Raw genomic sequence first — 26,521 nt, 5'->3', positions numbered from 1 at the left:
GGGGAGAGGATTCAGAGATGGGCCTCATGGTGGAATTCCAAACCCAGAGTTCCTTGCTATTAGTTGTTTCTATTTTATTAGTTTACATTTGATCACCCTTTGAAGTGTGTGTATGTCTGTGTGCTTTGTCTTCTTTGTAGGTTTGTTTCCACTTGGAGGTACTGTTTTTCTTAAGATGAAGCTTGCTGTTTTTATCAGTAATCACTGGGCCAAGGAGACATAGGCCCTTAGCTGATTCTCTGTGGGGTGGTTTTATAGGCCAGAATCTGGGGAGTAGCTAGGTTTTCATAGTTTATTGGGTTCCCATTTGAAATACAGTCTGAAAACCTCCAGGTTTTTGCCATCAGCATTTGTTTTCATCTAATGGCCAGATTTATGATGTTTGTTCCACGGCCTGTGAATAAATTGTGTTTGTTTTTTTTTTAGAAACTAGGCACAAGCTGTGTAGCTCCTCGCTGTCTACTGTGCAGCTCCTTACCCCTGCATGTTTTTGCTCGCCTTTGCTACCTTTCTCTCTTTATACCTTTGTGCATTATTCCGTTGGTCCCCATTCCTGGGATGATTGAGAATGATAGGGGATGTATATGTAGGAATTGGGGTTTTTTAATTTTTAACACATTTCACCAAATGCTTCTTCTCGTTGCATGATAGTTTTCATCAGGATGCTTTTGTTAATCTCAGAAGCATGTACTTCTGACATTTCAGTTTTTTATATGTGCGGCAGATCTTAGGGCAGGGTCTCTAAGAGAAATAGAAGTTTGATTCAAGTGAAGGTCTTTCTAGGCTAAGTTAGGTTCAAATGTGTTAGGTGGCAGGCTGGATTCAAAGACTACCAAAATAGCAGAAGCTCAGAAGCACTCTAAAACTAGACCCTCGGCATTACCAAGGTTAGGCGTGGAACGCGCAGGCCAAGGTAAGCTCTGAACGTGGCTGAAGGAGGGACTGCTATTCACACGTGGTTTAGCCAAGATGGAGACGAATCTTTCTGGGTTAGCACCCCAGACGTATGCTCAGACATAAGAGATGCACAGAGAGAATGAGCCACGCTGCCCACATTAAAATGGGTTCAGATTGAAATGAAACAGTGTTCTTGATATACTGTTAAGTGTAAAAAGCAAGTTATAGAATAATATATAATGAGAAAGGTGTAGTTGGACAGACATCAAAACAGATTGGCAGCTATTTTGGGGGTGGTGAGTTTGTGGTGATTTTTTAGATTTTTCTTTGCAGTGTTCTTTATTATCAATTTTTTCCTCAACAGATAAGTAGTGCTAATTTAAAAACAACAACAAACTTTTAAAATAACACAAAATGGTGCCAGGCAGGCATGTCCATTCATTCAGTAAACCTCCCTGACCTAGCCGTTTCGGCCTCTGCCCCGGCTGGCTCGGGGTCCAGCACTGAGCATGGCAAGCAGAGTGCTCTGGTGGAGCGCACAGCACCCGGGCTCCGGTGCCTTATTCTTGGTGCTAGACAAGTGGATTCTTTTCAAGAAGCTTCTGTTTCCCCAAGGGCCTCTCGCCCATTGTGCCCGCATAATCTTACCTGATGGGATAGGGAATACTGAGCTTTTGTCCAGCCTGACAGTCCCAAATTAGAGCTCTTTATTCTCACCCGCTGTCCTGGCTTGTTTGTTTTCACCTATGTCTGTCTGTCGTATCCCATTCACAATTTTTGGTGGTCTCCTTTTGTCTTCCTAGGAGCTTGAACTTACAAGAGGTTCAGTTTTCCTTTTGGCTACCACTTCTTGTTTTCATAAAGTTGCTGGGCTAGTTTTTAGCCACATAGATAAACAGGTTTGAAATGCCTGTCACTGGAGAATTTACCCCCAGGGCTTGCTCTATCTGTGGAGGTAACAGATCAGCCTCTTTGCTTATTGGGTGAGCTAGAATTGAACTGTTTGCAAACCAGTGAGACAAGCTTTATATGTTTGTGTTTAAAAAGATTTCAAGCCCTGGCAGGATATTCAATTTATTAATTCAAATGTGATTCTGAATGTCCTCAGACAGAGCTAACAAGGCACTTTAAGAAATTATGAATTTCTCACCATTTTAAGTCATAATTTCTTTTCTCCTTGACATGTCAAGGTCTCTCTCCTTTTGTTTTGCTTCATTTGCTGTGCAACTGTTTATGAGGCGCCAGCTGTGAGCTAAGCATCATACTTAGTATCTGAGATAATGTGGAAAAATAAGATAGATACAGTCTCTGCCCATGTAGAATGTATAGTCTGATGGGAGAAATAAGAAATTAAATAGGAAATTCCATGTATGACATACTTCAAATGCTATGATGAGGTGATTATAGGTTATAGTAACACCAGTGGCAGGCACCCAACCCATATTTGGGACATCAGGAAAGTATCCCAAAGTCATCCGAAGCCCAAAATTGAAGGATTATTTGGAGAGTTGGTCTGGGATAAGGAAGGGAAGAAGCTTTTCCTAGTAGAAAGTACAAACAACATTTGCCAAGATCTGGGTACTAGAAAATCTTGAATATTGATAGAACTGCTCCCTGTTCCCTCCCCCCCCAGTCTGTGTGGATAGGCTGTAAAGGTAGAGAGGCAGAAAAATGGCTGGATAAGTGAGTCAAATTAAGCAGAATTTAAGCAGGCTAAGGAGTTTAGGCTTTTCAAAAAGCAGTAGGGAGCCATTAATCTCATAATATCACATGATTAGATTTGTATTTCAGAAAGAGAATTCTTGTCACAGCAGAGAGTTAAGAGGAGGGAAGATGTAAGCAAAGAGATTGGGTGAGAGGCTGACACAGTTTCAAGGCAAAAGATAAGCAGTTAGACTTGGGGCGGCAGCAGTCGGGATGGAGAACAGTGAATTCAACAGCTACTCCAGAGGTAGAAACAGCAAGATTTGCCTGTTGACTATATGCATGGGGAGTTTCAGGCTCAGAAAGTTGGATGGGTAGTTAGGTGTCAGTTGGTTGGGTACCAATCACTGAAAGGCATAAGGCATAGGTTTGAGATTAACCATATTAGAATTTTTTTCTTCTCTGGCTAGTAGTATTTATTTATTCATCGCCAAAATACTTACCAGTCAGTGGACATTTACATAGTATTGTGCTGTGTATCAAGAGAGGTGCAAGGAAGTGTAGATGCAGTCCCTTACCTATGATATTTATGCTCTAGTTGAGGTTAAAATGTGCACATTTAGTGAATGTCCATTGGGTCACCGTGTTTCTACTCTCTAGTCTAGTCTCTCTGCTCTTCTCACATCTCTCTTCTGTTCAGAAACGTTCAGTGCCTGTAAGACAGGTGAATATGCTTACTCTGAGATTCAGATTTCTAAAAAAATTGTATGCCATCCACCTGTTCTACCTTCTCTTGTCATGAAGTCAGTCCTCTTTTCATCCAGCCAGTTTATCTGCCCACTTGGTTCCTGTACCTGCCCATGCTGTCTTCTCTCCTTTTTAATCCACTCTTCCAGTTTTTCCAGACTCATCTTGGTTTCCATGTTTCCCACAAATCTCTCCCTAACCTCTTCAGCCCCCAATGATATTTTTTCCAACTCTGTACTCTTATCGTAAGCATTGTTCATTTGACCCTTGCACTGGTTTGCCTTACGTTATTAGCTATGTTTAATGTGTATGGCTTGTCTTCCTAACTAGATTTTAAGCTCTAAGAGCAGTGACTATCTCATATTGTTAGTATCTCCCATAGGATCTAACACAGTACTCAACATGAATATATAGGTATTTAAAAAATATATTTGCTACTTTCTTGAGAGAAATATGATTCCACTGCAGTTTTGATTAAGTAGCAAGTGAGAGGTAAAACTCACAAGTTCCAGGATTCAGAGGAGGGAGATTCAAGTATGGCCTAAAATGGTTCCATGACCTTGGCCTTTTAACATAAGGCTAGATTACGGACCTGTATGGGCAGCCCCAAGCCTATGAACTGCCCCATATAGAGGCACTATTGTAAGTGGTGATTTTTCACTCAGTTTAACCATAAAATGTAGTCATTTGTTAGTTGTGGGCTGCTGTTAATATATTAGCAAGCTAAGTTCTGGATTTAACATGCCGTACACCTTTTAGGGTAGTTGAGAATCAAGTGTGAGTGAAGTTTGAATAATCCCCTTAGGTAATTCTAACATCCTCCTATGCCTTGCCTCCTGAAGCTGTTTCATAATACACAAGAATTGTTAATATTGCATATCCCTCTGGCAACACTCCATAAATATTAAGCCAGATCTTTAGTAGCCCTTGACTGATGCAGAGTTGAGATGTCGCTACCTGGTAAGCACATGGAGCTCAAACTCCTGTGTGTTTGCAGTAAGTTTCAGCCTTAGCCTTTTAGGTGAGCTGAAGCAGAAATTGGGTCAACATTTGTTAACAGTATTGTGGAGCCTAAGAATGCTAGACTAGAAAGGCGCCTCCTGTGTGTTTAGCGTGCCTGAACAAGGTCAAAATGCTCCTCAGAAAATGATTTTGGTTTTACTTAAACCCTCACAGGTGCACATTGGACGCTTCAAAGTCCTACCCTATCAAGCATGGACACAATAACTTTAACCAAATATTTTTTAAAAGATGTAGTCAAAACCCATCAGGCTACTAAGTGCAAAACAATTTGTTGAAATGTTCAGCCCCGGCCAGTGTGGCTCAGTTGCTTGAGTGTTGTCGTGTGTGTGTACCTACTAGTTGATGCTTTTTGGGTCTTGTTCAATAAATTCTATTCTCTATTGTCTTTTAAAGAGTTTAGCAGTTTTAATTTTTTCTTCTAAGTCTTGAATTCACTGGAATTTAATTTCATATATAGTTGGAGATTGGGATCCAATTTTAATTTTGTCTGTGTGGATGATTAGTCATCATAGCATGTATGATTTTCATATACTAGCATCTGCATACCAGCTCTTTCATAAATCAAGTTTTCATATATCTGTGTATGTATGCATGTGGCTGTGCTTTCTGTTTTATTTCATTGGCCTATTTGTCACCATAGTGTTCTAATTACTAAAGTTTTATAATATTTCTAGCTACCTGATTATATGAGTCCTGCAGCTTTGTTGTTCAAGATTATCTTTGCTCCTATTGCTTGGCCCTTTGTACATCTATATATATTTTAGAATCTGGTTACACACCCCCACGTACACAATATTACTATTTTTATTGGAATTGCATTGAATTTGGGAAGAATGTCATCTTTATAATATAATCCCCCCTATTTAAGGCTGATGTCTTTTCTTATAGCATCTTCCTGTTAAAAATATGATACACTAATGTAGAAAAAAAGAACCTTGACCTCTACCAACATAAAAGCTAAAACAATTAAACTTGTAGATGAAAGTAGAATATCTTTGTTATATTCAAATAGGCAAAGGTTTCTTTGGCCATAGAAAGCATGAATCATAAAAGAAATAAATTGATCCAATTATTGGACTTAATCAAAATTTAAAAACTTATGTTCATCCAAATGGATTAAGAAACTAAATCATGCTAAGTGAAATAAGCCAGTCAGAGAAAGACAAATGCCACATGATTTCACTTATATGTGGAATATAATAAACAAAATAAACTGATGAACAAAATGGATCCAGAGACATGGAAGCATGGAACAGACTGAGGGATCTCAGAGGGAAGGGGGGGATGGGGGAGTGGGTGGGAGAGATTAATCAAAGAGCTTATATGTTTATAAGCATAACCCATGGACACAGACATTGGTATGGGGAAAGCCTGGGGGTGGGTTGGATGCGGGGTGGAGGGATCAATAAAAAAAGAAAAAGAAAGAAACTAAATCGGCAAACCACAGACCAGGAGAAAGTACACTCAATGCATGTATGACAAAAGAAACAAGCAACGTAATTTAAAAGTGGGCAAATATCTTGAATAGATACTTCGCAAAAGCAACACCGGTGACTGAAGCACATGAAATGTGTTTAATATCATTAATCATCAAGGAAATGAAAATGAAAAGCACAGGGAGATGCCACTGCATACCCACTAGGATGGCTAAACTGGAAAAAAAGAAAGACAATATGTTCGAAAAAATGTAGAGCCGCTAGAACTCTTTTTGTGGTTGGGAGTATAAAACTGTCAGTTTCCTAAAATATTAAACACACTGCAGTTTTATTCTCAGATATTTATCTAAGAGAAATGAAAACATATGTCCACAAAAAAACCTATAGCAGCTTTTTCATGACAACCCAGAAGTGGAAACAGTCCATGTCTGTCAAGAGGAGAATGGGATAAACAAACTTGTATGTTCATACAACAGACTACTACTCAGCAAACACAGAATCAAGCTCTTCATACATTGAATAACACGGATGAATCTTACAAACCTTATGCCAAGTGAAAAAAAGCCAGACACAAAAAGTTATATAATGCACTATTACATTTATATGAAATTCTAGAATAGAAACAAAAAACACTGTGGTGAGAGAAATCAAATCATGATTGCTTTGAGGATTGGGAGCTGACTGGGAAGGGGCACAAGGGCACTTGCTGAGATAAAGGAAAGTTTCTAAGTCTTCATAGAGGTGTGAATTACACAAGTGTATGAAAACCGTTTGCATGATGCACTTAAGATTTGAGCATTTTGCTGTGTGTAAAATATACTGCAATTTTTAAAAATGTGATAATTTGGGGTCTCCATTAATGGGAGCATACATCTAGAGTTGATGGGGGGCAAGTTGGGAAATATTTATGTCACCCCATCAAGTAGTTCTTTAATAGTTACAGAGACTGAGTATTTAACTAAATGCTGAATTTGGTTTGAGCTTTTCTGGTCAGTTGTGCAGTCTGAGGAACTATTTTCAGGAGCTTGTCAGAGTTTAAGAGTAGCGTTTATGAAGATGAAAAAGGTAATCCTCACAGACGTTAGCTGGGATTGGACCCCCAGAACCTCACACACCAAGCTCATATGTCTGATAACCATGCTCCAGACCAGTGGGTCTCAGCTGGGGCCTTTTTTTCTCGCAGGGTACATCTGGCAATGGCCAGAGACAAAAAATTTTTATTGTCTTGACTGGGGTGCTAGTGGCATCTAATGGATGTAGAAGTTGGGAAGGCCGCTCAACATCCTGCAGTGCCCAGGACAGCCCCCTACAACAAAGGTCATTGGTTCCAGCTTTGAGAAACCTTGTTCTAGACCCTCCCTTGTTAATGAAGCTGAGTCAGTCTCAGTCAGCCAGGTGTTGACTGCATTCATGGTCCAAATTAATTCTTGGAAACTTGGTGTTTTTACAAATTATGTATTTTTTCCCTGACAGAATTTAATATCAAATATTTGTAAATATACATAATCTTAAATTTTGAGATAAGGTTTTACATATTAAGAGCACTTCCCAAATCAAAATTAAATGTATTGTTTCTACTGATTATTAAATTCTTAAGATGTAGTTTTTGTTCTTAACATTATTTCATTAAATATCTAAGTATAGTATAGTGATTACCAGAGGAAAGGGGGTGGGGGTAAAGGGGAGTAGAAGAAGGTGAAGGGGGGATACATGGTGACGAAGGGAGACTAGACTATGATGGTGCACACACAATACATTATACAGGTGATGCATTATAGAATTGTACCCTTGAAACCTATTTAATTAACCATTGTAACCCCAACAAATTAAATATACATAAATATCTAAATAAATGACCTCAGTTATCTCTCTTTTTGAAAAATAAAGAGGCTTTATTATCAAATTAGAGGAAGTAAATGATAGTAATTTCTTTCTCTTTGCCCTCTCTCCACAGAATGACAGGGAGCGAATTCTTCTCTCGTTTCCCGGGACTCTATCCTTTCCTTCTCAAGCAGTTAGAGGCTGTATCCAGCACTGTGGACAGGTGAGGAGAGGATGGGTGGGACACAGTGAAATCAAGGATGGGATCAAGGGAGATTTTCCCTCTAGGCAATAGTTTTTAATCAACTCTTTCCTTGTAAGGAAGATGGATTTTTAAAAATTTTTTATTTTTTGGAGAGAGAGAGAGAAACATCAATGATGAGAGAGTCATTGACCTGCTGCCTCCTGCAGTCCTCCGACTGGGGATCGAGCCCACAGCCCGGACATGTGCCCTGACCGGGAATTGAACCCCGATCGCCTGGATCCTAGGTTGATACTCAACTGCTGAGCCACGCCCAGCCGGGCCACAGGTGGATTTTTTTTAAAGTGCTTTTTTATTGCACCATGTTACCCGAGTCTCTAGTAGATTTATACATGAAGAGTTGTATAAAATCCTGTTTTACATTATGCTTTTTAAATCCTGTTTTATATTAAATTTTTTCAAATTTAATCCTCTCTTCAGTGTTATGCAGGAACTAGCTTCTTAGAAGCACATGGTGATTTCTTCTGTTAAGAATCATTTTCTTTCTATTATATTTAAAAACGTGTGTGTTTATATATTGAGTTTACGTCCATGCACACCTGTCTTTTTTTATCTCTGGCCTGCTACAGCTCACTATTGTGAAACTACCGCAGTTAGCTGCCTAATCTGGTCACCTGGGGTCAGAAGTGATTTTGGTCTACCTGAGCGGAGATGGCCAGTGACCCTGGAAACACAAAGCCAGAAAGAGGGTTTCCAGGCTCACCAGGGGAGATCGAGAAGTTCACCATTGTCCTGCCAATCACATTCTGTAGCTGGCAGTGGAGTTTTTAGTATGGGCATCTTTTTTAGTCTTCTAGCACTTGGTATGAATTTATACTAGTTGCCTTAATGGGAGAATAAAATAACATCAGTGAATTTTACTTCTGTTTAGGATGCATTTCCTCATTAGTAACTTGTGCAGACAGGCTTTTCTGGCCCTAGTAAGTGACTCTTCATACTTTCTTAAGTACATTTGGGTGGTGAATGTTTCACATTTCATTTTCTGGAACAGGCACCTGTCCTGTGTGAACAGCTCGAATAAAAACAGCAGACGCAAATTATTAAATGATTCGCTCCGAGAAGAGAGTCGTGTGCAAAAGCCTAGTCCATGGCTTACGCAGTTCCTCCTCATTTACACAGTAGGATATATGGCATGAATGGAGAAAAAAGTGAAAAAAGGAATGCTATCCCTTAATCAGAGAGAGTCTCACTCTATATACATAATTAGTTAATGAGAAAAATGGTGGAAGATAGTGCCTCACTTCTTAAATTTTAAATCTTTTATGTACAATGATTTTTTTTCAGTGATACAGGAGAACTAAACCGTCATCCAAGTATGTTTCTCTTACTGTTGGTGTTGGGGAGACTCTACCCTTCCCCGATGGACGGCACCTATTCTGCTCTCAGCATGGCTCCATTTATTCCCTTCATTATGAGGTAGTGTATGCTCTCTGGAAACAATGGGGGTGGCCGTGGGGGCTTTATGGGGGCATTTTATCTTGTTCTTATTTCAGAAATTACAGATTTTTTTAACTTTGTGAGGGGTCTGGTGAAGGAAGGGAATAGGGGTATTGCCATTGCCCCCAGCTGGTCTCCAGTATTTCAGAAGACAATGCTTATGTTGGGTGTAGGCACTCACACCTACTGTTTAAATAATGTTTCCTTGGAGTCCTGCCTGCTAATGGATGTGTGGTGTTGATAGATGCCCCCTTTTGAAAAACGTAGCCTGACTGTTGCATTACCCCTGTGTTGAGCCTGGCCAACATGGGCCAGGCTTGGTCCTGGCATTTATCCCCTCCCTGTCCAGGGCTTCAGGAGGACTTCTGGTTCTTCACTATGGGGTTGTTTCCTAGTGGGTGCAAGGAGTAGCATCTAGATGGCAATGCTGTATAGCATGAGTTCACCACCCAGTCGTCTTCTCTTTCAAGCTTGGAGTACCTGAGAAAGAAAGAAAGCCATGCATACAGGTTGTGCATGGAGTCACATGATAACAGGTGTTTCTGCTTCTAGAGCCTGTTACCACTTCCTCTGTTACATCTTTTGTGGCATCTGCCAACTTCTGATCACCTTTTTCATTTTGGATCAGAGTAACTAGGCCTCCAAAAAGTATTGAAATTTTCTTATGAAATATTTCAGAACCTGTTATAATAATTAGCTTATACCTTTCTGCTTACCTCTTGACAAAACATCACCTTCATTTTTATGTTATCTTCCAAAAACTGAAATGGACTTAGAGCAAAAGGATAAAATATACCAAACTTATGAGAGTGTTTTTGTTATTTATGTGGTGTCCTGGGTTTCACTTCCTGGTTTCACAGAGCTGACTGATGCGTTTTAATGTGAGAAACCATTAAACATGAGACTCTGACATGTGGTCGCTGCGCCATTTGTTTTTCGCTCGTCTCTGGCTGTGGCTGTGTTATCTGTGATCACAGAGATGACTCACTCAGATTGGGTTTTGTTTCCTGAGACACAAAGTTACCAGCCTCCCTATCCAGCATCTGGTGATTCATTTTAGGAATTTGGGCTGCAATTTTACTTTCAGGAGCATTTAAAAATTGTACTTTCACATGTAACTGGAAAGAACTAAAAAATGTTTCAGAAAGTTGATAGGTTGGGGAAAAGACACATTCCAGTGTAGGCTTTAGAACTTGATCAAACTGTGTTGAGAACATTCAGTTTGTGGCAGCTTCTTACTAATCAATCTGTTGTGTGTTGCATCCTAGAAACCTGAAATTTCTACATTGATAGAATCATTCCTAACTGTTATTTGTTAGTTTATAATATAGTAAGAATGCTCGAATAACTAATTATATTCAAAACACATATTACATTATAACAAAGATTGCATTAATACAGAAGATTTAAATATTGCCTTCAAGCCAATGTACTTAATGCATTGTTTTTTAAACTCAAAAGGCACATGGTAAGAAGCATATCATTATCCCATCCTTCTGGTGAAAATGCCTTGGGTCAGTAGTTGCTTTCTACCTGAGTAAAGATTCATAGAGAACCACCACCAGCACAAGTTGCCACAATTGATCCCTTAGAGTGTCAATAGGCTCTGATTTATTGAATATCCATGTGTATTATAGGATAGTGTGTCTCAAACTTACAGATGTAAACATATGACTTGGGAATCTGTAAATTCTGGTTCAGTAGGTTTGGGGTGGGGCCTGAGAGTCTGCCTTTCAAACAAACTTCCAGGTAGTGCTGATGCTTCTGGTGTCTAGATCACACTTTGAGCAGCAAGATTAAATATGGAATATTAAACCTAAACATTATCAGAACCTCCACCCGAAAACATACACACAAAGATGATTTTAATAAACTATATGGTAAAAGGGCCATACTTAGTACTTGGTTAGGGTATTCAGGGGTTTTATAAGTAGATTTTGACCCAAAATGCAGAAAACAAGCAAGAAAATACTCAGAACAGAGAGGTCAGTAGGAAGTACACCAACCTTTGTTGAACCTTGACTATTTGCCAGGCACTGAACTGGACATTTTGCTTACAGTGACTCTGAGAAGAGGTTATCACCCCTGTTTTTTCTGGTGAGAAACTGGAGTTCACAAAGCAAGTCAGTTGTAGAGCTGAAATACAAAACCAAGAGTGCAGGACTTGTTGAGAATGTTGGGTGTACGCTTTTTAGTATACCATGATAGCCAGTTTCCATTTGTGTAGCCAAGAGCTTTAGCTACACTGAGTAGGCCCATTGCTTGGAGCAATAAGGAGCCTATATCCAGAGTTAGTAGATCTGAGTACAGGCTGTTTTCAGGATGTAGAAGTCATGTCTCCACCAGCACTGGGATCTGCTGCTCTTTGCTTTTCCAGTAGTGAGGGTGGCTTGATTGGATGCCACCATTCTCTAGGCTCACTGATCTGTGGGATCTTTGCCTGGGATAATGGGGTTAATCTATGGCCAGGTATAGAGGAAGGCTGGCTTTTCTTTCTTGACCATCTTCTGTGGTTTGGTGGAAATATCTGAAATTTAGTTGGAAAACCCAGTTTTAGATTTCATCAACTTACTACAGGGACAACCCTGTGCTACCTTAACATGTTCACAGTCCCACTGGAGCTATGAACTATAAACAGATTTTTTTTAGAATAGTGAATTTGATAATGTTGTATACATTGGATTTAAGTTGCTTTTGAGAAAATTATTCATGAAGAAAGTGAAAAATTGATCATAAAACCTGTCATTCTAGGCAGTCTTTGTGTGTCTAGTCCTGGTAAAGACTGGGCTGTTTTGACTTGGGACAATAGCTGAAAAGATGGATGTATGCACAAGCGGATGGGCGGTGTTTTATTTTTGTAGCATTGTTGATGTTAATTTATGTACTTGGAAGAGCTCTAATCAGGCTCTTGGACACTCTAAGTTTAGCTAAAGAAATTTTTCAGCTAGTGGGAGTAAGCACAAAGGTTGCTATGCTAAAGTGATTGCACAATGGGAAGATTAAAGGCCCCAAAGACAACTTTCTACTTCCTTTTGATTTATGGATACTTGCTTGCCATTTCCTTCCTCTCTAATAATGTTTGTAAGTATTATTAGTATTTTTGTTCCCTATTCCACGTTGGGGAGTATAAACTTAAATCTCTGTTGATTTGCTTTGTTGACTTAAATCTTAGACGTTTCTGGTTTGGATTTTCCAAAGTTATGCATGTGTGCAGTTAGGGTTGTTGCATCATCTTGGCATAGAAATTATAATTCTAATCCCAGTGTTTTGTTTGTAAGTTTTTGTTTTGGATCCAGTATATTTTATGTCCCTGATGCTATGCTGATTCAGATACACAGCCCTTCACCATGAACATAATGCCTTCAATTTAAGGCATTTCACCCTTCAGTTCAGATACCACAAAGCAGTTACTCATGCTTTCACAGGAACCCCAATTAGCTCCCTGAATACAGCTCTCCAGGGCCCACTTGTCTGGGACTTTTTAGAGACCAGAATATCTCTGGACATGCACCTTTGAATTCCCTTTCACAGGCAAGTTTCAAGTTTGAATTGAAGAGCTATAGGAAACCAAATATGCCCAGACCTAAGCAACAGCATGAGGTCCTGAGTAGAGCAAAGGCCCTGGACTCAAGAGACCTGGTTCTGTCCACCTTCTGCCACTTACTCACTTGCTGTGATACTTGGACAAGGCTGCTTACCTCTCGGGACCAGTGTGGACCTGTGTTTCCAGGGGTATCAATTGAGACAGAAAGCACCTTCTATTTCTGATAACTGAAGTCGCAGCATCAGATTAATATCTGTGGGAGAAATCAATCCCTCCGCTGCCTTTTATTTACTCTTTGGGTGCTTTTAAAAGGATCTCTCCCCCCTTTTTTGCTTATTTTTATTGCAAATCATTTCAGTCATTGATCACTTTAGATAAATGTTCAGTGAAATCTGTATATCTTTTCTCTAAAAAATGCTGAAGTAGAAGTAACAATGCAATCTCAATTCAACATGACAGTGGAAATATCCACAGGAACCTAGGCAGGAGAGACTTTTTTAGTTGAGATATTGAAAAATCTAGTCAACAATTTTTTAAAAATTGGAAAATATGTGTTTTATATCTTTTAAAACTATTTTGTGGAACTTTTTTATTGTACCAGTGTTAAAAGGGAATTAGGAACAAAAACCAAGAGTAAGTTAGGCCTTTTAAGCCTTTGCTGTTGGGAAATAACAGTGACTCTTGTTTCATTTTCCTTAAAAGTTACATAATTCAAGGATTATCACTGTGCTCACTACCCAGGTGACGAGGCTGGAAGAACTTGTTTTCCACAGTGTAGAGCTGGGGCAGTAATTGGCGTCCCCTTCATTTGCGATTGTGATGCTGGGAGCTCTCCTAAAGGCTGCATCTTCCTACTGGCTCTGTCTTCCCAGAGTCCTCGTAGACAAGTCGAAGACAGGAATTGCTTTGTAGAGAGATAAATGTGGAAACACTGCTGGGAAGGAAGGCATGCCCTTCGTTCTCTCCACCTCACTCTGATCATCTCGCCCTCTGAATGGCTGTAGCATTTGTTACTTAAACCTCCTATCTTGCTGTTCGTCTTACTGCATCATACCGTGATTTATGTGCTCAGTGGTTATTCTCTCCAAATAAATCTTCATGTCTCTCCACGCAGATGCAGCTGTGGGTTTTTTGGTTTGTCTTTGTTTTTTGGTTCCTTTCTCTGCTTAGCCTGGGTTTGGGCACAGATTGAATTATTAACCTCAAAATGAAACAGTGTGAATTGGGACAGTTGTCTTCGAAGCACTTAAGGGACTCTAGTCCTACAGCATTGGAGCCCCATTTTGTATCCCACTGGTTATGTAGAAAGGAGGCTTCGCTGGATTTTGTGTTTTACCTGGCCTTTGAGGAATCTTGTGTTCTAATATGAGCTCTGACATTTACTTTTATTTTGACTTCACCTCTCTGACCCTCTGTTTCTTTTTCAGTCAAATTAAGGTATTAGCTATTACCTTGGTCCTCTTTGGCCTCATGACCTGAGGCTTCCTGGACTCTGAACTCCTCGCCCCTGCCTGCTGTCTAGTGAACTGCTCTGGAGGCCCATTTCGTAGCTACCCCGCTATGGGCTTTAGAACCAACTGAGAGGAGTCTGGATTGATAAGAATAGAAGGAGGGAGGTGCCATTTTTCTGTTGAAAGTCATGGGATTATAAACAAGCCAAAACATGTGGGGAAAAGACTCCCAGATTGATGCGGCATGAATAGGAGGGCCCCTCTGTGCTTCTGGCTGTCAGTCTGTGTAATGGGGTAATCCTGCTTGCAAAATAGCAGATAAAAGCTCCATGGTTTGCTTGTTAAGAAAAATTGTAAAGAAAGGAAGGGTTTGGCATATAATGGTGATAGGAAGAGGGCAGACTTTACATTCCCGCTTTGGCTTGTCTCTGCCAGTAAACTGGGAGGAAGGCCCTGAAGGCAGATATAAGTGAGGTGATAGAAAAAGAGCACTGTCTCCTGTGTATGAAGGCAAATCTGGGGCCCAGGTAATTTACAGCTTCAGATGCAAGTGAGTGTAGAACCATGTTAGTCATTTGAGGGAAATGTGGGATTTCGGTAATGTTACTCAAGGAGTTTGCATAAAGTTTTTGAAAAGAGAGAGGAAAAGGCATGTTTTATCAGTGACCAAACAATTGTGTTGATACTAACTGTTTCGGACTGGATCACTCATTGTATTACTCGTGAGTGCTTCCCACTTTATTTGCTGAGAGCTAGTGAGAATCCCCTAAGAATAAGTCATGCCTGAGTCATCTCATTGTTTTGATGGGATTACTAATCTGTTAGATGATGAAGACAATGCCGCTTTATTCAACATTTGAATTACTTACTTAAATGAAGACAGACTAGAGGGCATGCTTATCAGGTTTGTATATAACATAAATATAGTAGGTCATGGAATGAATATGCAAAATAGTCTTTAAGCATGAGAGTGGCAAACACAAATTTAGGCTAGTAGCCATTACGTCTGTGTGGCTGGAGAGGAGGAAGCTTCAGTTCCATTGTGATGTGCTCTTAAGCTGGATTCTGGGCAAATGGTTGATTGCCATCTTCTCCATACTCTTTTATTTGATATGTCTGATATAGTCCATAATTAAAAAAAATAAGATTCCAAATAACCTTGGAAGACGAGATTGATAGACTATCAAGATAACATTTAATAGAAATATATATCATATTGTGATTTATTAAAGAAAAGTCAACATTGTCTGCATACAGAATGGGGCTGTCTGGCTTCAAAGAAGTTTTTCTTAAAAGGCCTTGGGGAATGGGATTTTCGGTGAGCCCTAAGGAGACAGTGTGACACAGTTGCTACTTCCCCATAGTGAAGGTTTTAGTTTGCAACTCTGCTGGTCAGCCTAAACCCACATCATTTTGCTTATTATGTTCTGCTCTGGGCTTCCCATGTTAGGAGGGTCACTGATAAGAGGAGGTGACCACAATGAAGAGGAAGCTAAACATCTGGAAATAGTTAGGCTGGAAAAAACTTCGAGGGAACATGGTAATGGTCTTTACATACTTGAGAGGCTGCCATTTGGCAGAAAGCAAATAATTTCTACCTTGTGCTCCCAATGGGAAAGTATGAGATAGATTTCAGATTGCAATATAAAGACTTTTGTGAAAGTTAGCATTCTCCATAGGAGAATAAACAGATTTTCATAATACTGTGCTGCCAGTCATTGAAAGTGTTCAAAGAAAACTGATCACGTGCTGGGGCAATGCATCTGAGGTTGGTCTAGGTGACCATCAAGGCGTCTTTTGGAAATGCCTTATGTTAGAACAGCCGAACAACTCAGCTGTGGATTCTAAGTGTGCAGTGAACAAAATGATAAACCTTTCTCTAAACTTATAACATGCATTTGTACATTTTTATGGGTTCCTCCGTCTCCCAAAGAAAAGAAGTTGGGTTGCCATTCTTGGCATGGCCCGGCCCACAAGGTCACGATGGTCTGCTCCTACACCGTGCCCTTCAGCAGTTAATCCACTTAAATTGAGTTCCTAAGTAGCATAACTTTGTTCTGGATAGTTCTGAAAACCTTTTTATTTTGGCCTATGGGATGTTATGTCTGAAAAGCATTCCTTATTAACTTAATTATCTTTTTTTGATTGTTGTTGCTATATTTTTCTCCATTCCAGATGTTGGCTTAAGCCACATTTGTTTCCTGACAAGTACAAGGAACATCTGAGTCTTTGAGAAAAGTCAGAGATGCTTTTCTGATTAAAATAGAGAACTCTTTGTTGCCCAAACTTCCAGAAGAATCTTCTTGAACAGAGATGCTGTAGAGAGAGTACAGGAGCCCCCAAGCCTAGCCTATTACAAGTAGAAACAGCTGAGAATAGGGCTTTGCTGGTGCTATTAATGTAGAACTTCCTCTGCCCAGCCAGCCTAGGGGTCCAGAACTACCCCCTTCCTGTGGTTACCATTAAATTCCATGAGCCTTAGGGAATGGGATTAAAGGTTAGGTCTTCCTATACCATCTTGAAAAACGGGACCTGCCATTCCATTAATGTGTGTAAACCCTGATCTTTCCTTTTACTAGTGGACTCTGATACCAGGTCCAGATTGTCAAGGTGTAAATGTTTAGTTGTGCCTAGGGGGGCTTTTAGCTGCTAAATTTCCCTCTTTGCCTACAAGCCAAACCTATGCCCACTCCCTGCTTTTTGTTGTATTACAGACATACATTTTGGAATAAAGTAGTGAAACTCTGGTGGTAGAGTTGTAGCCTTACATAAGGGAGGACCTAAAAGCAGAGATTGGTAGGTTGTTTCCTAACATTGGTGAAATCTCAGTTTGGGCAGCTACTTACTTAGTCTCCTTTTTACTGTGGCCCTGCTTACCTAGGGCTTTATTGGGAGGACTATGCTCATGGCCCCCTGAATTTCCAAATTCCACCCGAGATGGCTGAGGTTCATCCTGTGGAATGAAATCATCTTTTCTGTATTGAGTGGCTTTTTTGCAAAGAGTTCTGGCATTAAAAAAAGATACTCTGTCACCTGTCACCAATTTTTATCTCTCATTACCTAGAGAGGCACCTGGCCAACTTCATCTGTGGTGTCAGATCTCTTTAAGACCATTTTCTAAATACATTTTAGTAAAAGGAATGAGGAGCTCACCTCATATGGAATGCATTGACAAAACAAGCTAGAAAAATAAAACTTGTAGGGACCAGCTTTTCTTCAGTGTTATCTGTGACTTCAGTAGGCCAGTTCAGGTCATGTTAGAACAAGTGATTTGATCTGCAAACAGCCTCATTCTTAGGTGAAATCTCTGACAATGATGATAATCCGTGTCCTATTAATGCCATTCACTCTAAAACTTAGAATCTAGTCAGTTAACAGATTAACCAAGTAGTTGTAAAACATCCACTGTATACCTAGCTAGTGTTTGGTCTTGGGTAAGATGCAAAGTAAAGAAAAAAGGTCTTCATTCTTGAAGAAGTTACTGATTAGTGAGGTGAAATCCATGCTTGTGAGCCTGACATACTGTATATTAACCATGTAATTATGTGACAGCTACACCAAGCACTAAGGGCTTGTAAACAAGGGGAAGAGCACCGGTGGGTTGGAGAAGTTCAGGATGACTCTGCAAGTGGCAGGGCTGGAAGAGAATACAGGCATTCAGTCTGCCCTCTCGAGGCATTGAGAAATCCCCATGGTGATTGGCAGCTCGTGCGGGAGGAGGGAAAGTCATGCTGTCCACTCTGTGGACAGTGGGATCTCATAGGGGAAGGTTGTGGGACCCAGTTTTATCATTCGTAACTTGGAGGTCATCGTAAAGAGCTTTGCTTCCACTTGAACCGAGGGTGACCCAGGAAATTAACAAAATAGATAGGTTAGTGCTTAACAGGAGAAACCAAATATTTTCCCTAAGGAGCTTTTCCTTAGTCCTAATTATTTTCTCAAACACTGTAGCTGTATAATACTGAATTGAAGGATTGGACAGTATCAAGCCCCAACTGCCAGCTCTGCCAGCTAGCATACAGTCATCTCATCTTACATGGTAGGGAACATTTTAAGATAGAAAAAAAAATTTTTTTCTCTTTAGGCAGGAAATATCAGGGATTAGAGTGAGAGGGTAAAGATGAATTATAATGGGCTTAAAATGGGAACAAGGGAAAATAATGACCATGACCCCAAAAAATAATGACAGCATGTGTTGGTTATCTTTCCCTGACTGGCAGTTCTTCCCCTCCCTCCTCCCTGGGCACTGACCCTAACCAGTCTATTTATAATCTTCTCCTTAAAACGAGCTTCTTTACTCACAGCAACTGCACGATACATCGCCCTTTTCCCCTTTCTATCTTGTTTTTTCTCACTCGCCTTGAACATTAAAACTTACTGCTCATCTTCCCTCCCCTCCAAACACTCTCTTCATTTATTCTTGACTTTCACTTTATTTTGTGAGCGCTCTTCATCACCAGATCTTCTGTCCATTAAATATATTTGCTAAGGGCCTACTTTGTGTCATTGCCAAAACTCAGTGCCCCTACTTTCATCACTTCTCATTTACAAGAGAAAATATAGGCCGTTAAGCATGGACTCTCTCCATGGAGACACCCACGCTACCTACCACCCTAGTTCTCACCTTTGTTTTTAGCCAGACTCTTGGAAAAGGCTGTCTATGGTCCAGTCTCCAGTTTCTGCCCTCTTATTTGTTCATTAAACCACTACACCCTGGATACTTCTTCTACCACTTCACTGAAGCTGCACCTACGAAGGTGGAATAGGAGTGACCTCCTTGTTACAAAAGCCGCCAGATGCTTTTCGGCCCTTGCCGTTTCAGATCTTTTTCTGGAGCTTTGCACCGCTGCGCACTCCCTCCTTTGTGGCTCTCCTCTAGCCTCTGGCCATCGCTGCTTCCTGCTTTTGGCGCCCCTCCTGCTGTCGTCCACGTGGGGGCGCCTGTTCCTTTTGCCCCCGCTCTCGCTCTCCACGTCGCCTGCACTTTCTGGAGTTTCCTCGTACATACACTGGTGAGTCATTTCTAGGACTAGGACTTGAACAGAATAATTTGACTTTCTATTATTGGTCAACTTTTTTTTACTGGCTTTTTACAGAGCGGGAGAGGAAGGGAGGAAGGAAGGGAGGCAGAGAGCAAGAGAGAGAAACAGTGATTTGCTGCTCCACTTGTTTATGCATTCATTGGTTGCCTCTTGTATGTGCCCTGGCCAGGGATCAAGCCTGCAACCTTGGCGTATCGGGACAGCACTCAACCAACTGAGCTACCTGCCCTGCCAGGGCCTTGGACAACGCCTTGTGCATGTCCCACAGACACCTGAAAGTCCGCAATTACATAATAAGCCCCCAGGTAATTCCTCTGTGTGCTGAGATTTCAGCAGCCATCCCTTAGGGCCTAGCACAATGTCTAACATCACATTCCACCTGGCCAGCTGTAGGCAGAGGACTTCTTGAAAGGAAACATGTTAGAATCAGGACTCAGGCTATCACATAGGACCACCCCCGCTCCTCCCCTATGTCATTCATGTATACTCAATAACAAAGGAGCATTGGTTAAAAAGCCATTGACTTTTGGTTTAAAAAGCCAGTAAGTTTGCCTGGCCGGGCGTGGCTCAGCGGTTGAGTGTCCACCTAGGATCCAGGTGATCAGGGTTTGATTCCCAGTAGGGCACATGTCCAGGTTGTGAGCTCGATCCCCAGTCGGGGGCATGCAGGAGGCAGCCGATCAATGACTCTCTCATCATGGATGTTTCTATCTCTCTCTCCCCCTCTCCTTTCCTCTCTCTCTGAAATCAATAAAGATATATTTAAAAAATAAAAAAATAAAAAGCCAGTAAGTTTGAAACGATTTGTTTTTTTCCTTATATTGATTCTCATCAGTTTGATGTCTGGGGGCAGGTACCTTTCTTTGGAGATGGAAAAGCCAAGGCCCAGAAGTATAAGCGTAACATTTCCCCAATCTAAAAGTAATTCATTCAGGATTCAGGTATTGATTCATTTGTTCATCTCCTTAACAGATATTTACTGCAATCACCAATTATGTGCCAGGCATGATAGAAACACAGTGGAGAATCAGACAGATAAGATTTTTGGTATACTGGGCTATCCTTTGTCTGATATTGCTTCTTGGTCACTGTCTTCTTTGCTCTGATTTTTCATTTAATTAATGACAAATGATAATGATTAGCAAATATTTTCTATGGGCTGGACACTGTTTCAGGACTTAATATATACTAATTCATTTAATTATCATGACAACACTTTGAGTTCTGTAATGTTGCTGTTCCCATTCTTCAGAGAGGGAAAGCTGGGCCATAGGAAGTTTAGAAATGTGCCCTAGGTCGTACCGCTAGTAAGTGATGAGGCCGGTTCAAGCCAGGCGACCTGACTCCAGAGCCCTGCTCCGTAACCCCTTAGCCACTCCCTTAGCTGTGTAACACTGAACACTACAGTAGGCCCGTCTGAGTCATCTGTTTGCGTAGCTGTGGAATAGGACTAGCTGGTTCTGAACATGCCACAATTAACCTGCAGTTTTAAATACCAAACGTTTGGTCTTACCTTGCTTTCTGGAGATAGCTCCCGCACTGTCCCCCTTGAGCATTGCTTTGGCAGGGGCCTCATTTTCCAATCTGAAATTAGTAGAAGAGGAAGAAAAACTTGCAGTTAAGCCCAAGTGGTTGTGACAGGTTGCTACATAGAACTGGCTCAACTGAAGTTCTGAGATTCTTGAGAAATACTGAGAATTTCTTACAAAAGAAATTTTCCTTATAATAGGAATCACGGGTCACTGCACAGTGTCTTAGCAGAGAGAAAATATGTCTGGAGGCTAAGAATCCAGAATCTTCATGAGATTATTTGTGGGCTATATTTATGCATAGTTTTAAAACTATTAGAAAATATACTTTCCATCTGTTCTTTCCATCTTAATTTTCCACTGTTGAAACTTCACATAATTTTGAGAATTTTCAGAGCTGTTGAAAGAAAAAATTAAAAACAATAGTATAACAAACATTTATATAAGACTTTAAAGTTTACAAAGGACTTTCACACATAGCTTACCTGATCATCCTCTGTTTACTCTTAGAAAGAAAACAGTGTCACAAAAATACAAATACATGTTGAAATTTTTTAAATTGCCTTATATGGTAATCCTAAACTTACCTGGGAAAAAAGGCAAGTCTGAACCAGTGAAGTGTTCAGATCACTGATGTTATGAAAGGAAAGTTTCATTGCTCCAAATTGCATATGGAACTGCTTTGATGGGTGGATAGCAATAGCATCTGGTTAACATACTAGTTGATAGTTCATACCACGAGGCCTCTGAGGTGGGTTGAAAACCCCGTTGTTTCTCAGTTTGATATTTTTCATGTGCGGGGTCCCACCTCTTTCCTTCACTAACCCAAGTCACTAGCCAAAACCTGCTGGACGGAACCCTGACTGTGAGATGTGCCCCAGGGAGAGTTCCTGCTTGGATTTTTATGTCCTTGGCCACCAGTTCCCAAGAGGTGGCCACGTTTCTCCCAACTTTAAATGAAAATTCTCAGCCCCAAAGGTTACCTCAGGCTTAGTCTGAATATTCACAAAATCAAAATTAGACGGGCCCACGTGAATGATATTTTCTGTTCGGTCTCTACAACATCCAGAGATTAACAAAATATATATTTGTCCGAAGGGTGCTACTGTGTAAACAAGCCTGCTCCTTTTTGATTATTACATTTATACAGAAAAGGGCCATCTGTTTTGGTAGAAACTATGGAAATACATCTAGGTCGCCAAGGAAAAGCTGAATTGTTGCTGAAGGATGTGTCACACCGACAAGAAAATAATTTGCAAAGCAGTGGGTAGAAAATATTTTCAGACACTAAACTAAGTGAGCTCCGTAAGCCGCCCTTTTGGGTAATGGGTGAGTAGCGTTGGTTTGTTTTTTGCTTGACCATTTATTCAGTTTTCTTTTCCAGAAGAATCTTTTTTTTTTTCCTTGTAAAGCCAGAGTTTAAGGCACAGCTTCTTTTCAGTTTGGCTAGAATGAAAAGTAAAATTTATCTAATACTAATTATAACCTGCATAAGTCTAGTGAAGAGAAACTTAAGAAATGTAATTCTTGTTTTCTAGCTGAGCTTCAATGCCATATAATTAATATAATTCAATCACTTCTTACCCATTTTTTTTCCTGCCTGATTTAAGACATCAGAATTTAATTCACAGCCAGAATGAAAACCGGACTTAGGAAAAACTTGAAAAGACTAGCGAGGGATTTGCATTCTGCTGCATGGTTGAACACGTCCCTGAACCCCAGCTTTAGAAGGCTGATAGAGTTCCCCATTGAAAACTGGCCTGCAGAGGGGCTTCCTAGCGCCCGCCCCCCCTTTGGCTGCACCTTGCACACTGCCGTGAGGGCGCCAGTAGGAACCTAGGCGGCTTCCCGGGATTGCGACACAGCCGTCGGGGACACTTGTCCTACCCTTCCCGGGCAACCTGTACTCCCGATTGTAAGCCCCAGGCTGTGGGTTTTGGAATTGGCCCATCACTCTGGCTCAGCCTTGGGTAAATATTTCTGGGTTCCAGTAAGGTGGGGATTCAGAGCCCTGTTTTCCCCGAGTCCTTCCACAACCAGTCCGTGACCTGTTGCTACAAGGCCTGAGTGGAGTGGTGCGCTGGAGGGGGAACGGGATGCTTTCTGCTGTTAATTATGAGGCACTCCCACAGCGGTGTCTGTTCCGTTAGGAATGAAGCCGCTCGGAGGGCCGGATTCCAACCCCGCTGTCCGTCCCCTCGGACCGGCCTACCCCAGGATAGCGGAAAGCGATATGAGATGGTTCCAGAGGCCTTAAGCAGTGCCTTCCGCCCACCCAGTTTTCTCAGATGCTGCCTCCATGTTGAGTGAACCCTGAGGTTTCACAGGTAGACTACATTCTTTAAGTTATATGGTTTTGATTCCATCTAAAATGGGGATCCCACTGTGAGGTCTGTCACTCTAAGTTATTATTACTAATTGATACCACCGGATGAATTAGTTTAGGTTTCTTTGGCGTTTACAGAAAGAGGAATGGAAGACATTGGTTGGGTCACGTGTTAGAGGTAGGATAAGGCCAGGTCTTGGGGAGATGGCGCAGAGCTTGGAATAAAGGCAGAAAGCAAGCTGCGACCTCACACCTATGGCCTGGGAGAGGCCTGCAGGGACGTCCTCCCCACCAAAATTTGCTCTTGTGCTTTCAGTGACGGAGCATCTTATTTTTCATTGCCCTCTCCCTCTGGCAGGGAAGGACGTGGAGGTCTTTTTACAGCTTTAACTCTTCCTTACCTCTTCTAGGTGTGGTTCCATTTCTTTTCCAAGATGAAAGCTTGTCTTTGTCCCCTCCCAGAATAGGTCCAAGCAGCAGAACACAGCGAATCCTTCTAGATAAAAGACCCTCCTGATGAAATACCAGATTGTTATCAGAGAAGCAAGTGAGTGGAGTCCAGTCCCTGCCATTAATTACCTAGTTACGGCTTTGTTTAGATCCTGTTAATTTGAGGGCATGTTTTCCTTGGACAGTTTCTTGTCGGTGTTCTGAACTACAGTCTGATGTTTATAAAAATCCCAAAGGGCAGGGAATAGTAGGCTCCTTATTTTCTGAAAGGTTTAATGGCAAGGAAGAGAATATCAGAGTTTCTGTCTCCCATCTGGAAGGAAATAGGCAAATGCTTGTTTTGGGCAGTTCATTCCTCACCTCAAAGCATGCAAACCCTAGTGTGTTGAGTGAACTCTGACTTTGAATACTTTGCCAAGAGGTTATCTGGAAATAGAATGGTATTTATCTCTGTGAAGCCATGAGTGTCAACCAGTGAATGACGGTATCTAGACACTGAGGCCAGGGTCCAAAACGCTTTAAAACTGCTCGGTAAATGTGCTTAATGCCACTGAACTGCACACTGAAGAATGTGTATGTTTTACCATGATGCAAATAAATAAATAAATAAATAAATAAATAGATGTCTGCTTCTTGGCAGCTCTGGTGTGTTGGTCACAGCTGGAGACAGGGCAGGAGTGGGCTCTGTGGGCTCTGTTTGAATGAGGTTGCCGTTGCACGTAAGGTGTTATACATCCTTTAGGGGCTGTGCTGCTGGAAGCACAGAGAACCTTAATAAATAAAGGTGAAGAGACTGTTTTGCTGCCATCATATGGGCATGTTGTGAAGTTTGGGATCAGAAAAAAAGACTCTAAACAGCTAAAAACAAATTTTCCACAAATGTCACAAAAGAGAGAGGGAACAGGGTCTCTCGATGGCTGGAATAGTCGCATCTATCATTGCTCTCATTCTCAAATAGTGGCATTGAGACACTCCATGGCTCGCGGCAGTATTAAGTAAATTAGCCTAATCTTCGGTATCTGGCTGCCATTAAGTGGCCAAGCACATCTTTCTTTACCAAATTAAACTCGACTCTGACCTTCTGTCTTCCTGTCAGCTTCTGTCCTCAGCCCAGCCCACTCTTCTGTGAGACTCTTGACCAGTGAGTGACTCCACTAGCTCCTTCAGCTTCACTGCTGGGGGGCCCCTTTTGAGGACTAGGCCATTGCACTTTTTTCACGAAGCCAAGAAACTTTGCAAACCCTGTGCACGTGTTACCTTGTGACATAGCTGCAGTATGACTTTTAGTGTAGAAAAAAGAAAGTGTAAAACTAGCCTTAATCCAAATAAGGAAACTTTTTTCTTGTTAACCGCAGAAGCTCTGAACTTAGAACTCTGACTAAAAGATGCTTCTTTTTCCCCCTGTAAGACTCTGTGTGTGCGTGTGTGTGTGTGTGTGTGTGTGTGTGTACCCTTATGGTGCTAATTCCTACCATCAATTGAAGGTAGCTGTGAAATGTTCACCATGGTTTCAGCAGTACCTTTCTCATATTTAAATTTAGTATTTTCCTTTAAAAAAGCAAGAAAATATAGAACAAACCTTAGGAAGAAGCTAAGGTAAATTTAAAGTATAAAAGCTCACTTTGAGCGAAACTAGTCAAAACAAGCCCTGACCTTCTCATAGGTAAGAAAAATTGGAATTTTTAAAAAAATGCATTCTTGTAGGAAATAAAGATTTTTGCCAGAAATAGCATGGGTGGTTAAAGCAGTCTGGTGTGAAAGGTGTGTCTTAAAAAATCTCCACTTTGAAAAATAAGGTTTCTTTGCTTTCTTCTTGACTAATGGTTTTGTCAGAATAATCATTTGAATAATAAATGAAATGCTTTGAAGTCTGTAGGGGAGTGGAGAACTTTCCTGTGCCTTGTACGAACTGGTGATACTGATTATAAACTAAATCATGCCAAATTTCACCAATTTACCCAGGATCCAAATACTAGCAAATGTAGCCAAAGCCATAGACCTCTGCTGATAAACTCATGAAAATGACCGGAAATTATCTCAATTGTTTAATTTTCTTTTGAAATGTTATATTTCTTAGACCTTAGCACCCAGAAGTTAAACAGTATTGAATTTCACACATAGCACTTTATTTTTAATCTTAGGTTGCAGGATTATGTCCTCGGCATAATTGAAGAATAACTTATACAATTTGCACTGACCTTTTTTTTATTGATGGGCAGGAGGGAAGCTAAAGAGTAAGATGATACTGAATTGAGGCTAAATTTATTAATTAAATCCTAATGGAAATAATGAATGTAACTTAATGATTTTCTCATTTCTTTTTATATTCATGTATATGCCTTCTGTGAAGCTTCTCTTTAGTGCTACTTAGGCTTAATGTACAGTATAAAATATCTCCTGGCCACTAAAAGTAGCAGGGGGATTAGCAGTGATTTTCTCCTAGTAAATGTCATACAGACATGTTGGAGGATGTGGCCAGAATTTTTTATTGACATGTTCCCTGTCTTAAAATACAGTCACCATGAAATTAATGTATTAAGCCTTAGTCACAATCCAGGTAATGTGATTCTTCTTATAATCAGTAACCTAATTAAATGCTGGAGGGCTTCAGCCATATAGTAACGTACCTTGTTTCTGGACAAAGATAGCACTACCAGCTGAAATTGTATACTTGTAACACTAGTATATTTTTAATTAGTAGCAGGGTGTGTGTGTGATCAGTTTTGTTTCATCTTCAGACTTTGCACAGCAGTCTCCATTGTTCATTCATTTGGACACATTAAATAATAGTGCACTCACTTGGTTTCTGTTTTTTCAGAATTCAGTTTGATTCAAACTGGGATGAGTTGAATATTACTTTTTTCACTATGGAATAAGCAAATTATCAAAATAAGCAAAAATAAAAGATTAGG

The 26,521-nt window shown here is 40.7% G+C and overlaps 1 protein-coding gene across 3 annotated transcripts in view; it reads left to right on the top strand.

The window, feature by feature from the left end:
* Window positions 1-26,521, top strand: part of THADA (THADA armadillo repeat containing) — a 267,741-nt gene that overhangs the window by 104,471 nt on the left and 136,749 nt on the right. For all 3 annotated transcript variants that reach the window (XM_081155905.1, XM_081155906.1, XM_081155904.1), the window contains exons 27-28: window positions 7,702-7,791; window positions 9,115-9,246. In XM_081155905.1, the coding sequence (XP_081012031.1) occupies window positions 7,702-7,791; window positions 9,115-9,246 (222 nt within the window). The remainder of the gene's footprint in view (window positions 1-7,701; window positions 7,792-9,114; window positions 9,247-26,521) is intronic.

The sequence above is a fragment of the Miniopterus schreibersii genome (assembly GCF_964146895.1).
Source record: "Miniopterus schreibersii genome assembly, chromosome: 13".
NCBI lineage: Eukaryota > Metazoa > Chordata > Mammalia > Chiroptera > Miniopteridae > Miniopterus > Miniopterus schreibersii.
Note: the sequence above shows the minus strand (reverse complement) of the source record. Positions and strands in the feature narration are given on the sequence as shown.